Source organism: Prunus mume, linkage group LG2 (genome assembly GCF_029339155.1).
Source record: "Prunus mume cultivar Tortuosa linkage group LG2, ASM2933915v1, whole genome shotgun sequence".
Taxonomy (NCBI): Eukaryota; Viridiplantae; Streptophyta; class Magnoliopsida; order Rosales; family Rosaceae; genus Prunus; species Prunus mume.
The window spans coordinates 34,325,351-34,341,191 of record NC_142699.1 but is presented as its reverse complement, the minus strand read 5'-3'; the positions used below and the strand labels follow the sequence as shown (position 1 = coordinate 34,341,191).

Sequence of the window (15,841 nt, the reverse complement as noted above, 5' to 3'; positions counted from 1 at the left end):
TTATTTATTTATAATTATCAAGGTTTAAGTTGTTGTTTATATTTATTAATAAAGTTAAGTTGCTTGCTTCTTATAAAAAATGAAATAAAAATAAAAGCTATAAGATTTCATCTCTACTTGTAGTCTTGTACACAGATTCATTCATCAACCAGTCAAAATGGCCAGAATTTCCACCACAAGACCCAACTTCATATCTTGAACAATCTCCATTCTCCAGGAGAATCCAAGGGAAACAGATCCATCAAAAAGATACATTCAAACAAAATTAGTTTAAAAGTCTACTCTCCATCATGGAATTCAACATTAATAAACTTGATGTCCATGCCAAATGCTATATACTAAGCTGATCTGATCCCCATGTCTGTCAGAATAGAGCTAATCACAAGCTAGACAAGAGCAGCAGAAGGCCAAAGAGCACCTGTTCTAGACATTTACTGCACCACAACAAAGAGAAAAATCAAAAGAATCTTATAGTATAACATTCTGCAGGATCTACATATCGAAAATTGTTAAGGATAAGAAACAGGAGAGCAGAGGAAAATTATGTCCATAACCCATTACTATTCTTTTAGTGTACGGTACCAGCTTCGCGTGCACATCAAGGCATTTCCCAAGTCTGGCTTCAACCGAATTATATGTTCATTAACTGGCCTTGGTTCGGTATAGAATGATGCCTCATATGAAGTTGCAAGAGAAACTGGAACAGCCAGAAAATCACGTGCCATCTTTGAAAGGGTAGGATACTTAGCGCCTGTAGTTCTCCACCAAGTCAATGCACTAAAATCCTGGCTCCAAGGTAAGATAGGTTCCTCCAAATAGCAATCCAAGTCTGATTTTTTTGTAGGCTGATTACTCGATTGGATGAACTGGTAGTAGTCTTTCAACACACCAAAAATATGATTCACATGTGCTGGACTAGGAGAGTGTCCTTCTGAATTTGAATCGGAAGAAGATGAATCACTCATGAAGTTTTCTTTTTCAGGAAAACGAATCACATATTCATCAAAATGTTTGCGGATGGCACCCAAAACAGCTGCAACTTGTAATCCAAGTCTGATTTTTTTGTAGGCTGATTACTCGATTGGATGAACTGGTAGTAGTCTTTCAACACACCAAAAATATGATTCACATGTGCTGGACTAGGAGAGTGTCCTGAATTTGAATTGGAAGAAGATGAATCACTCATGAAGTTTTCTTTTTCAGGAAAACGAATCACATATTCATCAAAATGTTTGCGGATGGCACCCAAAACAGCTGCAACTTGTGAGTTCCCGTCCCTACCCTTGACTTTAGAACAAACAAATTCTATGTATTTCATCTTAAATCAAGGATCCAGAACTGCAGCTATTGCCAGCAGCAAGAACATGTTGTCCCAATACTTAACAAACTTGTTCAACGTGTCCTCGGCTATTGTTCTAATAAAACTATCTGAGTCAGTGGACATTTTGATCAGAATTTCGTGAAGCTCATGGAGGTGATAAAGATAAACATTAGGAGTTGGATGTTTCGTCTCAAATAATGCATTTGATACTTCATACATGCTCCCTACAATTTTACAAACACCTTCAACTTTCTGCCATTCCTCAGGGGATGGTACATCGTGAAAATCGATTATTTTTTTCGAAGAGAATTCTCCCATAGCCCGCAACTTCAGACCTTGTTGTAGATCCAAAATTTTGTGATTCCATCATAAGGGTAATGATTTTACAGAAGAAGACAATCCATGAACTTTGTTGATGATATCTATAATCTTGCCAAACGCATCCTGCACCATTTCCCCACAACAATACACGCGAAACCCACAAAACAGCTGACCATTAAAACAGAGTTCCTTTGTTTTCTTGGATATGATTTATCACATACTCAGCCACACAGCCATAACCATTAGTCATACAAATGTAGAAATCTTATCCTTAATACCCCAATCTTCAAGTGACTTAAAAATGCCCCAATCTTGACAAGAGACATCATCAGATAAATCATCTTCATCACATGGATCCAAAACACAGCGGAAGTAAAGTACCCGCTTTCTCAGTTTCCAATTTTCATCAATAAAATGTGCGAAAGGCACAAAAACTTACGGAAATTATAGTACTTCAATATCTCCATTGAGAGGCTAATCTGTCCTTCATAATTTCCTAAGTTATCTTAATCTGTCCTTCATACTTTCCTAAGTTATCTTTAACTGTCTCTTTCCTTCCCTCATAGACTTTGATGCATTCACTTTCGACCTCTTTGACGCTAATCTTAAACAGCGGGTTAAACTTATGTGCCAACTTTCAAAAATCACTACCTTCAACCAACTTAGGTGGAACATGAGCAGAGTAAAAAAAAAAATTTGCAAAAGCCCTCAGAGCTTTTTGCTCATCAACTTCAAACCCCTCAAACCTTGCATCAGAATCAAATGACATGCCATTCACATCATCGTTGTCGCTACCCTAGCTGTCATTTTCATGATCACACATTCCTTTCATTTTAGAACCAACAGCTTCATCAGCTTCACGAATCCCTGACACATCTAATGAACACAAACTTTTTAGCACCATAGCTCCAAACAAGTGAAAAATCTAGTCTTTCACTTGGCTTCTTTTACATTAACCCCATCATTTTTCTTTGAATTCATGCATGCCAGCATCTATTTACAACTACGGAGCTAAAGCACAAAATAGAATCAATGATGGCGTAAAATCATGGATACTCATTAACAATATAAGCAAAAATCTCGCAATAAACTCTTAAGAACAAATAAATTTATACACCCTCAAAATTATTATAACCAAAAAATGAATACAAACAAAGCATTGTAAAGACAAAAAGAAAACCCAGAAAGCGTAATACAGTACAAGAAAGCAAAAAGCGCGTGATCATTGTTTAGAATGTATAAGAAAGACACAAACTTGAGATTCAGACAAACCTCGTTTGGGATGGTCGCCCAGAGGAAAGAGCTCAAACCTCGTTAGGGTTCTGTTAGAACTTGGAAGTGGAATTTGACTCTGAGGGAGAAATGGGGAGCTTATGCTTCATTTTAGCGGGAAAATTTTACGGAATAGCCGTACACGTGGCTCCCTTATTTACAAGACACGTCCTTCTGTTTTTAAGTAAAATATATATTTTTGTTGTGTTTGTTTATAATTATATTTTGTTTAAGTTGTGAATTTTAGCATTTTGATTCATCAAATTTGGTTTTTTTTTAATATATATTTTAATTTTTAATTTTCAATTTTTTTACATTTATAAGGAAGGGGAATTCGAATCGACGGACCTCTTCCAATATTCACATAGCAAGTCTGAATAATTGTTGAAAAAAGGAGTAAGAAATCTTCATGAAGAAATTGTTGAATTTAATTTTTTTTTAAAATTACAGTGTTCTTTACAAAACTTCCAAAAAGAAAGGGTTGGAAAAAAAGTTTGGGATAGGGATTCAAAAATATGATCAAGTCATTTTTTATTTATTACAGCCCTGATTTCGATTTCATTTATTTTTGTAACATGCTTAGGATAGATAAAGTCAGAGGAATTTTTGTTCCTAATATAATTGCTGAGCAGCAAACTCCATCATGTCCATTGTCTCTCCACAGAACAGTTCAAAACTACAATGAAATCAAAGTTCAAAACACACACGATATTGTAATTCCACTTTTACTATATTATGAACCAGTAAAGTTACCAGAATTTCAACCAAAGTGCAATATACAAATGCAGCAATAGGGTAAAATTTAGCATCATATATTCACCCATCTCAAGACAACAAGACAGGAGAGCTAGATTTTTACTATCCAAGGGAAACAAATTTACAATACAACAACCGAAAAAATTAATGTTCAATCTCTGTAATGGAGTTCAGAAGTAACTGCTTTAATGTCTATGTCAACTGCTTAGCTAAACTGAGATTCCCAAGCCTTCCAAAAGTGAGGTAGCCATAAGCTAGGGAAGAGCAGCAAAAAGAAAAAACTGTACCTGTTCTCGACATCAAGCACACGCACAAAAAAAGGGAAAAAAATCTTGTGAGAATTAAATCATCTTGCAGGATACATATTGAAGATAATTAAGAACAAAAAGAACAAAGAAGAAATAGTATTGACAATTACCTGTTAACATTGTATCAGTGCCTGCCTACTATACCCAGCTTCGAGTACACATCAAGGCATTCATCAAGTCTGGCTTCAAGCGAACTATATATTCATCAGCTGGCTTTGGTACAGTATAGTATACACCATTTCCAGTTGACAGAGACATTGGCATGGCCAAAAAGTCCCGTGCCATCCGGGAAAGGGTAGGGTACGCAGTGCCTGCGGTTCTCCACCAAGACAATGCATTAAAATCTGGACTCCAAGGTAACACAGGTTCTTCCAAATAGCGATCCAAGTCTGATTTTTTCGCAGGGTGGTCATTTGAACGGATGAACTGCTGGTAGTCCTTCACCACTCTAAAACTGCGTTTCCAACGTCTAGAACGACAAGACTCCCCTTCGGTTGGAAAACGGATCACATAGTCATCAAACAGTTTCTGCATCGCCCATAAAACATTTGCAACTTGTGTTTTTTTGTCCTTACGCTTAACCTCTGAACAAAAGAATTCAATATATCTCATCTTGAATCGAGGATCCAGTGCTGCAGACATTGTCAACAGCAAGAACATGTCATTATCCAAATACTCATCAAACTTTTTCAGCATGTCCTTAACTATTGTTCTATTAAAACAATCTGAGTCAGTGGACATTTTGGTAAGAATTCCGTGAAGCTCATGGAGGTGATAAAGATAAACATTGGAAGTTAGAGGTGTTGTGTAAAATAATGCTTCTGATACTTCATCTATGCTCCCTATGATTTTACAAACACCTTCGACTTTCTTCCATTCCTCTGGGGAAGGTACGTCATTAGAACCAATCACATCTTTGGTAGAGAGTTCTCCTGTTGACCATGACTTCACAGCTTCTTGCAGATTTAACCATATTGTAGACCACAGGGGCTCAGAAGTTTTAAAAGAATGCACCTGCTGAACCTTGCAAACGATATCTTCAATCTTGTCAAATGCATCCTGCACCATTACTCTGAATATTTCCCCACAACAATACACAGGAAACACTGGATTAAGTTGGAATTCCTTCTTTTCTTGGATGTGCCTTTTAACATGCTCAACCATTTCCTTATAGCACTTCCCATTATTCACAGTGACTGCGCGTATCTTGTTCTCAATGCCCCAATCTTCATGTCCGTGAAGGGAATCATCAGACGGACCCGAAACCGAACGAGAACTAAAGCAAAGTACCCGTTTTTTCAGTTTCCAATTCTCATCAACCAAATGTGCGGAAAGGCACAAATAATCACCACAGCAGCGAGGGTCAATGTGATTTTCGCACCTCAAAATGTCCACCGAGAGGCTAATCTGTCCATCAAAGTTACCTAAGATTTTCTTGGTTTCCATTTTCTTTTCCTCGTAGACTTCCATGCATTTAGTTTCAAACTCATTGAAACTAGGCTTAAACAGCGGATTAAAGATACTATTTGACCATGTAATATCTCCAGCCCATTCAGGTTGAACTGCTCCAGAGCAAATCAACTCTGCAAGAGTCCTTAAATCTTTCTGCTGGTCATATTCAACTACCTTCTTGACCTTCGTATCTGAAACTGATGAAAAGGAACTCACATCCTTGCTATGACCACTGCTAGAATTCTCTTCAGTAGAATCAGATATTCCATTCTTTGCAGACCCAGTAACTGTATTAGATTCAGGAACCCCAGACATATCTAAAAAGACACAAAATTCTAATAAGCACCACAGCAACCTCATTTTGTTCTACTAAATCATGTATGCAGTCTATTTCTGGTTTTGCATTTTGGAGTTAAAAGTACCCAAGAAAAGAAATCTTGGCGTACAATCATGGATACCCATCAATAATATAACCAAGAATCTTATTAAAAACACAAACTTTATTCACCCACTGAGCAGAGAACTCAACGATAATATAAAGAACGAAAGAGAAATAACAAAATAGGCAAAAATGATCACATTGGACCCGAGAATGAGAGAATAAGGCAGACCCAGAACGAAGAAACATAAAAAGCATAACACTTAATGACAGCAGATCAGAATAAGCAAAATGCTTGTAATCTTGCCCTGCAATCATGGATACCCATGAACAATATAACCAAGAATCGTACAGTGAATTCTTAAAAACACAAACTTTATTCACCCACTGAGAAGAAAACTCAAAGATTATAAGCAAGAATCTTACAGTGAGTTCTTAAAAAACACATACTTTATTGACCCCCAGAGAAGAAAAGTCAAAGATTATAACCAAAAATCTTACAGTAAATTCTTAAAAACCCGAACTTTTTTCACCCACTCGACAGAGAACTCAAAGATAATACACAGAATGAAAGAGAAATAAATAAAAAAAGGGAAAAATGCTCTGAGAGTGAGAGAATAAGGCAGACCCAGAACAAAGAAACATAGAAAGCATAACACATAATGACAGTAGAAGAAGCAAAATGCTTGTAATCGCCATTTCAAGAGTTGATTTTGATAAGAGATCGATAAAGATACAATCTTGAGTTGAAGGCCTAACCTCCTTAGCGTCGAGTAGCCCAGAGGTAGAAGGAACTGAGGACAAGGGAGTTTTGGCGTTCTGTGGGAAATGCAATAGACCGGGAGAGAAACAGAGAGAGTATGAGTTATGAGTTGCTTAGCGCGAAAGTATGAATAAAATGCCTCAGAACCGTTATTTATAACACATGCCACAATTTTCTTTCGGTATTTCACAAACGAACATACCCTGAAAATACGGCAGGTGCGCTATTTGGCAATTTCTTAAAAACATACCCTGAAATTTGGGCAATTTTATAAATTTTAATTTTTGTTGTCTTTTTCTCAATAATACTCAAAAAATGAACAAAATACTCTAATAATACAAAGACGGAAGCAGAAATTTATCTAGGGTTGGCTAAATTATTTTTTTTCAGCAACATTATATAAATTATTGTTGTTGTTTTGTAAGTTTTTCAAAGAGTGCATTGTGCTATATATAGCACATGGGAGCTATAAACTGGTTCGTCCTTGTTGCAAAATTTTGGAAAAACGTGTATTATTTGTGAAAAATACGTTACTACACTATAATATGCGAGTAACATGTTTGCACAAAGTGAGTTTTCTTCATATATGAAAGAAACAAAGAAGTATTTGAGTAAGAAATCTTGTGTGTTTTGACGGAGAAAAAAGGAGCCATAAATCTTCATGAACAAACTGTTGAGTTTCATTTTTTATGACTATTCCACAACCTTAAATCTAAATAAATTGGAAGTAAAAAATTTATTACAGACCTTTCTGATGGCGTAAATGTTGTTTCCAATATAGAATTTTTGTTTTTATTTATTTTTTAAACATACGAAAAATTCAGGGTCAGAAAAGGTAGCTCCCAATTAGGCATCAAGTCAGATGAATTTTTTGCTTCGAATATCATGGCTGGCGGCTTCCAATTATATTTATGATCCAATAGAGCATGATATTATAATTGAGCAACACATTCCACCATGCTCTCTCTTTTCAACAGAGCAATTCAAAACACACACATAAGGGCAATAAAGACAACTAGTTTTTACCATCCAGGGGAAGCAGATCCAAAGAAAGTTACAATACAAGAACACATAAATGTTCAATCTCTATAATGGAGTTCAGAAGTAACTGGTTTAATGTTCATGCCAATTGCTTAGCTAAACTGAGATTCCCAAGCCTTCCAAAAGTGAGGTAGCCATAAGCTAGGGAAGAGCAGCAAAAAGCAAAAACTGTACCTGTTTTCGACATCAAGCACACGCACAAAAAAAAGGTCTTGTGAGAATTAAATCATCTTGCAGGATACATACTGAAGATAATTAAGAAGAAATAGTATTGATAATTACCTGTTAACATTGTATCAGTGCCTGCCTACTATACCCAGCTTCGAGTACACATCAAGGCATTCATCAAGTCTGGCTTCAACCAAACTAAATGATCATCAGCTGGCTTTGGTACAGTATAGTATGCCTCAATTTTACTTGCAAGAGAAACTGGAATGGCTAAAAAATCACGTGCCATCCGGGAAAGGGTAGGGTACTCAATGCCTGCGATTCTCCACCAAGCCAATGCATTAAAATTCTTACTATTACGTAAGACAGGTTGTTCCAAATAGCAATCCAAGTCTGATTTTTCTTTAGAGTGATCATTCAAATGGATGAACTGCTGGTAGTCTTGCAACGGAAAACGGACCACATATTCATCAAACAGTTTGTGAATGGCCCCCAAAACAACTGCAACTTGTGAGTTTCCGTTCCTATCCTTAACTTTTGAAAAAAGAAATTCAATATATCTCATCTTCCATCGAGGATCCAGTGCTGCAGATATTGCCAACAGCAAGAACATGTCATCCCAATACTTATCAAACTTTTTCGACATGTCCTCAACTACTATTCTATTAAAACTATCTGAGTCAATGGACACTTTGGCCAGAATTTTGGGAAGCCAATGCAGGTGACAAAGATAAACATTCGGAGTTAGATGTGTTGTGTAAAATAATGCATCTGATACTTCATTTATGTTCTCTAAAATTTTACAAACACCTTCAACTTTCTTCCATTCCTCTGGGGAAGGTACGACGTCATTAGAACCAATCACATCTTTGGTAGACCATGACTTCACAGCTATTTGCAGGTATGCCAATTTGAGAAACCAGAAGGGGTAATCAATATTAAAAGTATATACCTGACGAACCTTGTGAACGATATCTTCAATCTTGTCAAATGCATCCTGCACCATTACACTGATCATTTCCGCACAACAATACACACGAAGCAGCTTACCATTATTTTCTTGGATGCGCCTTTTCACAAACTCAACCAATTCATTATTGCAATTATCATTCTTCAGAGTGAGTGCGGAGATCTTGTTCTCAATGCCCCAATCTTCAAGCGTCCTTAAAATGCCCCAATCTTCATATTTGTGAAGGGAATCATCAGATGGACCCGAAACCGAAACCGAAATACAAGAAAACTGAAGTACCCACTTTTTCAGTTCCCAATTCTCATCAATAAAATGTGCTGAAAGGCACAAATAATCACCGCAGCAGCTAGGGTCAAAGTAACTTCCACACCTCAGAATGTCCACCGAGAGGCTAATCTGTCCGTCAAAGTTTCCTAAGATTTTCTTGGTTTCCATTTTCTTTTTCTCAAAGACTTCCATGCATGCAGTTTCAACCTCATTGAAACTAGGCATAAACAGCGGGCTGAACTTACCTATTGAGTGTAAGGAATCAAAATCTTGAGTCCATTTAGGTGGAAGTTCTGCAAAGCAAAGCAACTCTGCAAGAGTCCTTAAATCACTTTGCTGATCATCTTCAAGTACCACCTCCTCATTGCCCTTCGTATCCCCAGCCATATCTAACAAACGCAAAATTCTAATGAGCACCATTTTGTTATACTAGATCATATATTTCTGGTTTTGCATTTTGGAGTTAAAAGCAGCCAAGAAAAGAAATCTTGGCCTACAATCATGGATACCCATCAACAATATAACCAAGAATCTTACAGTGAATTCTTAAAAACACAAACTTTATTCACCCACTGAGAAGAGAACTCAAAGATTATGTACAAAAACGATGACAGAGAACAGAGAAACATAGAAAGCATAACTCATAATCACAGTAGATGAAGCAAAATGCTTGTAATCGCTATTTCAAGAGTTGATTTTGATAAGAGAACCATAAAGATACAATCTTGAGTTGAAGGCCTAACCTCCTAAGCGTCGAGTAGCCCAGAGGAAGAAGGAACTGAGGAGAAGGGAGTTTTGGCGTTCTGTAGGAAATGAAATAGACTGGGAGAGAAACAGAATACGAGTTATGAGTTGCTTAGCGCGAAAGTATGAATGAAATGTATTAGAACCGTAATACGTGGCTATTACGATAAAATAATCCATCCACAGACCAAACGAAAGAACTTTGGCAACTATGTGAAAGTATATTAATTCAAATGACAAACTCTAAAGCAAACCTGTCAGCTTTGAATAAACTTCTTATCAAATGATAAGGCAGCCATGCCCTTACTCATATGTCGAGAGAAACTCTCATGTAACGGGGAATAGCACTATTTCCGATTAATAACGTAATGACATATAGAATAACTTTTTCATGTGTCATGTGTTTTTTATCAGGAATAACAAAACGGTATTATCCCTGTTAGATGTAAGTTATTTTGTCCTATTTCAAAGTGCACTACTTGCAGTTGAAGAGGTTGGCCTAGGAGATCTTTCCAAATGTTTGAAATTGCAGTACTTATCATTGAACTCTGCCTCATTCACACGTTCTCATGAAACCTTTGATTTAAATAACAAATGTAAATATATTGTGTTAAATGTACTCTGTGAAATATATGATGCAAGAACAGTCCACCACGTATACATTGCAAAGTCAGATGAAGAGTTTATAAGTACACGATGCAAAGCTAAAAGTCATCTCCAATAAAGCATTCAACAGAGAGACTTTGATAATGAGCTTTCACATTCCTATTTGGCAAATTTTTACCCTGAAAAATTGGGCCATTTTGTTTATTAAAAAAAAAACTTGTTTGTTTAAATTTGGTTTATTTAGTCTTTTTTTTCAATAATGAGTGAAAAATATGAATAAAATATGCAAATAGTACGTAGTATAGCAAAACAAGGGTGGAAGCCAAAATTTATCCTGGCACGGGCTAAATTTTCTTTATTTCTTACAGCAACATTACGCAAACTATTGTTGTTGTTTTGTAAGTTTTTCAAAGAGTGCACTGGGCTATAGCATGAGAAACACTTGTGTGACATGGGGATCATATTGTTTTGTTATTCGCGGCCAATCATAGTATGTTATGCGTGATAATTTTTTTACGTGACATTCTATCATTGGATGGAAATAGCAAAATAGTGTTATTCTTGTTTCACACAAATTTATCTGCAATAGCACATGGGAGCCATAAATTGGTTCTGTCCTTTTTACAAAATTTTGAAAAAACGTGTATTATTCGTGAAAAAGTACGTAAGTACACTAAAATATGCGAATAACATATTTGCATTAAAAACAAAAATCATACTCTTCCGTAGTTTGAGAAGTGGGATAATCGATACCATGTATTTTAAATCTAATGTAAATATTTGATAAAAGTAGGATAATTGAATGTGAAGGGGATTAAAAGTGGGATAATTGATAATTGCCAAGTACCATGTATTTTAAATCTAATTTAAATGTCTTTTAAATAATAGGGTTTAGCCGGCATTTCATTAATATTGAGTGACAAAGTGAGTTTATATATATATATATATATATATATATAAATATACTATACATATGAAACAAAGAAGTATCTGAGAAAGAAATCTTGTGTGTTGTTTTGGTCAAGAAAATCTTCATGAACAAACTAGTTTCATTTTTTATTACGATTCCAAGCCACGACGTTAAGTCTAAATGTTGGACACCATAGAGAATTGAGCACACAAAGAATTCTCTAATCTGTTTTAGAAGTTGTGTAGTTAGAAGGAAACCCCAACGTCTATCATTCAAATGTCTTCCAAGGTAATACTTCATATTAGTTTTTGGTCCTTAAATTAAAGGGAGAGTCACTATTATACCTAATATAGAAGCCCAAATTATAAAATAAAAAAAACCTATATGAAATAAACTTTAGAAACACACTCAAAACCCATTTACAATATAACAAAAAGGCTTTTAACTTTTTGTAAATTACAAAAATCAATTTCTTAAAATAAGCTCAACCTAAAACCTCATAAAAATACTCAAAACACTCAATAGAACATCAAAGTAATTTAATAATCAAAATTAAACTCAATAAGGTCAACTGTCATTTTTTGGGTTTTTTTTTTTAGCTTGTTTATTGAAATTAAATGATGTAAGGTTTATCTATATTATTAGTGCTAAAAATGGGTATATGACTAAATATCTCTAAATTAAATTAGCATAACATTGGTTTTGCTTCAAAAAACCAAAAGAGAAGAAAAAGGAAAAAAAAATTGGTAAAACTTTAAGTTACGCATTCAATATGTTGTTTCCAAGGCATGTTTTTTGGAAAAGATCAAGTCAGATGAATTTTAAGCTTCTAATATCATTAGCTGGTAGCTTCCATCATATTGAGCATGATACGGAGCAACACATTCCACATCTTTTCAATAGAACAATTCAAAACTACAACGGAGTTCAAAAGTAACTGGTCTTAATGCCCAAGTCAATGGCTTTGCTATTCTGATTCAAAAGCCTTCCAAAAGTGAGGCAGCCATAAGCTAAGGAAGAGCAGCAAAAATTAAAAAACTGCTCCTGTTCTCGACATCAAGCACACGCACGAAAAAAGGGGGAAACAAGTTTAGTGAGAATTAAATCATCTTGAAAATAATTGAGAACAAAAGGAAATAGTATTGATAATTACCTGTTAACATTCTATCATTGCCTGCTTACTATACCCAGCTTCGAGTACACATCAAGGCATTCATCAAGTCTGGCTTCAAGCAAACTATGTGTTCATCAGCTGGCTTTGGTACGGTATAGTATGCCTCACTTAGAGTCGCAAAAGAAACTGGAATGGCTAAAAAATCACGTGCCATCCGGGAAAGGGTAGGGTACTTAGCGCTTGCTGTTCTCCACCAAGCCAATGCATTAAAACCCTGACTGTGAGGTAAGACAGGTTGTTCCAAATAGCAATCCAAGTCTGATTTTTCTTTAGGGTGATCATTCAAATGGATGAACTGCTGGTTGTATTGCAACGGAAAACGGACCACATATTCATCAAACAGTTTGTGAATGGCCCCCAAAACAACTGCAACTTGTGAGTTTCCATTCCAATCCTTAACTTCTGAACAAACAAATTCAATATATCTCAACTTCAATCGAGGATCCAGTGCTGTAGATATTGCCAACAGCAAGAACATGTCATCCCAATACTTATCAAACTTTTTCAACATGTCCTCAACTACTGTTCTGTTAAAACTATCTGAGTCAATGGACATTTTGGCCAGAATTTTGCGAAGCTCAAGCAGGCGACAAAGATGAATATTGGGAGTTAGAGGTGTTGTGTTGAAGAATGCTCTTATTGTCACTTCATATATGCTGTTTACAATTTTACAAACACCTTCAACTTTCTTCCATTCCTCTGGGGAAGGGACGTTATGAGAGTGAGTAACATCTCTGTAAGAGACATTTCCCTGAGACCATAACTTCAAAGCTTCTTGCAGGTTTAACAATTTGAGAAACCACATGGGGTAATCAGTTTTAAAAGTATACACCTGACGAACCTTGTGAACAATATCTGCAATCTTGTCAAATGCATCCTGCACCATTACGCTGATCATTTCCCCACAACAATACACACAAAACAGCTTACCATTAAGTTGGAGTTCCATCTTTCCTTGGATGTGCGTTTTCAGAAACTCAACCAATTCATTATTGCAATTATCATTTTTCACAGTGAGTGCGGAGATCTTGTTCTCAATGCCCCAATCTTCAAGCGACCTTAAAATGCCCCAATCTTCATATTTGTGAAGGGAATCATCCGATGGACCCAAAACCGAAATAGAACAGAAGTGAAGTACCCAATCATTCAGTTCCCAATTCTCATCAATAAAATGTGCGGAAAGGCACAAATAATCACCGCAGCAGCTAGGCTCAAAGTAACTTTCACACCTCAGAATTTCAACCGAGAGGCTAATCTGTCCATCAAAATTTCCTAAGATTTTCTTGGTTTCCATTTTCTTTTTCTCAAAGACTTCCATGCATTCAGTTTCAATCTCATTGAAACTAGGCTTAAACAGGGGGCTGAACTCACCTAAGAGTGCATAATCAATATTTTCAAACCGTTTAGGTGGAACTTCTTCAAAGCAAATCAACTCGGCAAGAGTCCTTAAATCACTTTGCTGATCATCTTCAAGTACCTCCTCGGTGCCCTCCGTATCTGAAACTGATGAAATGGAATTCACATCCTTGCTATGACCACTGCCGCTATTTTCATGATCAGATATTCCATTCTTTGAAGACCCAATAACGTCGTTAGCTCCAGGAACCCCAGCCATATCTAACAAACACAAAATTATTAGCACCATTCATAGCAAGCCCATCTTTTTTTTTTCCCCACTAAATCATGTATGAAGTTGAAAGTACTCAAGAAAAGAACTCTTTCCGTACAATCATGGCTTGCTCCAGGAAGGAACCCCAGCCATATCTAACAAACACAAAATTATTAGCACCATTCATAGCAACCCCATCTTGTTTTTTTTTTTTCCCACTAAATCATGAATGAAGTCGAAAGCACTCAGGAACTCTTTCCGCACAATCATGGATACCCATCAACAATATAACCAAAAATCTTGCAGTGAAGTCTTAAAAACACAAACTTTATTCACCCAATGAACAGAAAACTCAAAGATAAGATAACGAGCGAAAGAATAATAAAAAAACACACAAAAAAGTGACCATATTGGTAAGCAAATAGACCCGAAAATGAGAGAAGAAGCCAGACCCAGAACAAAGAAACATAAAAAGCATAACACATACTGACAGTGGAGGAAGCAAAATGCATGGAATCGTTATTTCAACTGTTGATTTTGATAAGAGAACAATAAAGATACAATCTTGAGTTGAAGGTCTAACCTCTGCGTCGAGTCGGCGAGAGGAAGAAGGAAAGGAAGTGAGGAAGGAGGAGCCAAAGGGACTTTTGGGTTTCTGTGGGAAATGAAATAGACTCTCAGAGAAACAGTGTGTGAGTGAGTTATGAGTTGCTTAGCGCGAAAGTTAGAATGATCAGCATCAGAACCGTACATGTGGCTAAGCTTATTGATAAGACATGCATTAAATTTCCTTTTGTGGTATAAGACAAAACATGTCTTTTCATTTTCTCGCTTCTTCTTTGTAACCTTTTTTGTTTAAAACTGGGAAACCAAACCATTTTTTTCCCAAAATAAAAATTAAAAAAATCAATTTCTGTAGACAAATCTCTAATTCTTACATAAGAGATGCATACATTACCTTTCTCGTATGTTTAAAAGAAGGGAAAATGTTAGGTTTATTAAATTTATATACCATATTATGTACTCATTAGTATAGTGATTTGGAGTAATTGCTCTTCCAGGCAAAGTTTTGAATTTAACTTCTAATACTCGTGTAGTGTGTGTAAATTTAATATATTATCGTCTATTTCAATAGGAAAAGTCCTCCAAAAGAAAAGAAAAAACTTCACATTGTTTACCACTTTTCTCATAAAAATGGAGCCCACTAATATAATGAGGCTCACATCCATTAAAAAAGTGTATACTACGGATATAAATGCAGTAAGCCTAATATTTTCTTTAGAGGAATGCTAGCAACATTTTCTTTTGGACATTCTCTCTTTTACTTATGACAAGTGTCACTTCTTTCTCACTTAAACCAATATTTTAATTACACAAACGAACATTAATTGTATTTTCGTATTTGCCCTTTTTTATTTTTTAAAATAATAAACAATAAAAAAAGGGGTTCTTCAATCACCCAATCCCCACCCCAACTAGCCCTCGCCCCTTCCTTCCCTGGGAAAACCCAACAGTCAACACCCACAACTCATCTCTCCTTCTCCCACCTGCGCAGCCACCCTCACCTCCCACCCCAGCCATTAATTCCATTTTCCCACCACAACCTCGACTCCTCCCCCGCCGATGAAAACCCAACCCCTCAATGTTTGATCTTTATTTATTTATTTTACAATACCTTCTTCTTCACACGTCTTTAGCTAAGAAATAGAGAGCATCATTGTGGATGTTCTAACAAAAAAGTTGTAAAAATTTTGAATAAAAATATTTAATAAGGGTAAAT

General features: G+C 36.0%; 3 protein-coding genes and 1 pseudogene across 4 annotated transcripts; all 4 read right to left on the bottom strand.

Moving 5' to 3' along the window:
- Window positions 1–80: 80 nt before the first annotated feature.
- LOC148920124 (zinc finger BED domain-containing protein RICESLEEPER 1-like) lies at window positions 81–4,098 on the bottom strand (annotated as a pseudogene).
- On the bottom strand, window positions 3,565–6,685 carry LOC107880355 (zinc finger BED domain-containing protein RICESLEEPER 2-like). The gene is made up of 3 exons (XM_089044480.1): window positions 6,569–6,685; window positions 4,089–5,747; window positions 3,565–3,957 (listed from the first exon to the last, which is right to left on the bottom strand). The coding sequence occupies exon 2, from the start codon at window positions 5,743–5,745 to the stop codon at window positions 4,117–4,119; it is 1,629 nt and encodes a 542-aa protein (XP_088900606.1). The 5' UTR covers window positions 5,746–5,747; window positions 6,569–6,685; the 3' UTR covers window positions 3,565–3,957; window positions 4,089–4,116.
- An 893-nt stretch (window positions 6,686–7,578) lies between these two features.
- On the bottom strand, window positions 7,579–9,841 carry LOC107880356 (zinc finger BED domain-containing protein RICESLEEPER 2-like). Its single transcript, XM_016791650.2, has 2 exons — window positions 7,896–9,841; window positions 7,579–7,787 (listed from the first exon to the last, which is right to left on the bottom strand). Exon 1 carries the CDS (start codon window positions 9,436–9,438, stop codon window positions 7,924–7,926), a length of 1,515 nt encoding a protein of 504 aa, XP_016647136.2. The 5' UTR covers window positions 9,439–9,841; the 3' UTR covers window positions 7,579–7,787; window positions 7,896–7,923.
- A 2,244-nt stretch (window positions 9,842–12,085) lies between these two features.
- Window positions 12,086–14,790, bottom strand: LOC107880357 (zinc finger BED domain-containing protein RICESLEEPER 2-like). 2 transcript variants are annotated; one of them, XM_089046569.1, is made up of 3 exons: window positions 14,645–14,790; window positions 12,432–14,069; window positions 12,086–12,322 (listed from the first exon to the last, which is right to left on the bottom strand). In XM_089046569.1, the coding sequence occupies exon 2, from the start codon at window positions 14,065–14,067 to the stop codon at window positions 12,460–12,462; it is 1,608 nt and encodes a 535-aa protein (XP_088902695.1). In that variant the 5' UTR covers window positions 14,068–14,069; window positions 14,645–14,790; the 3' UTR covers window positions 12,086–12,322; window positions 12,432–12,459. The 2 variants fall into 2 exon arrangements, with proteins under 2 accessions (XP_088902695.1, XP_088902696.1); XM_089046570.1 differs by lacking the exon at window positions 14,645–14,790 and adding an exon at window positions 14,180–14,627.
- Between the last annotated feature and the right edge of the window lie 1,051 nt (window positions 14,791–15,841).

Bases quoted from the DNA above. Each gene is read 5' to 3' on its own strand.
- LOC107880355 (XM_089044480.1), bottom strand. From the start codon at position 5,745: ATGTCTGGGGTTCCTGAATCTAATACAGTTACTGGGTCTGCAAAGAAT.
- LOC107880356 (XM_016791650.2), bottom strand. From the start codon at position 9,438: ATGGTGCTCATTAGAATTTTGCGTTTGTTAGATATGGCTGGGGATACG.
- LOC107880357 (XM_089046569.1), bottom strand. From the start codon at position 14,067: ATGGCTGGGGTTCCTGGAGCTAACGACGTTATTGGGTCTTCAAAGAAT.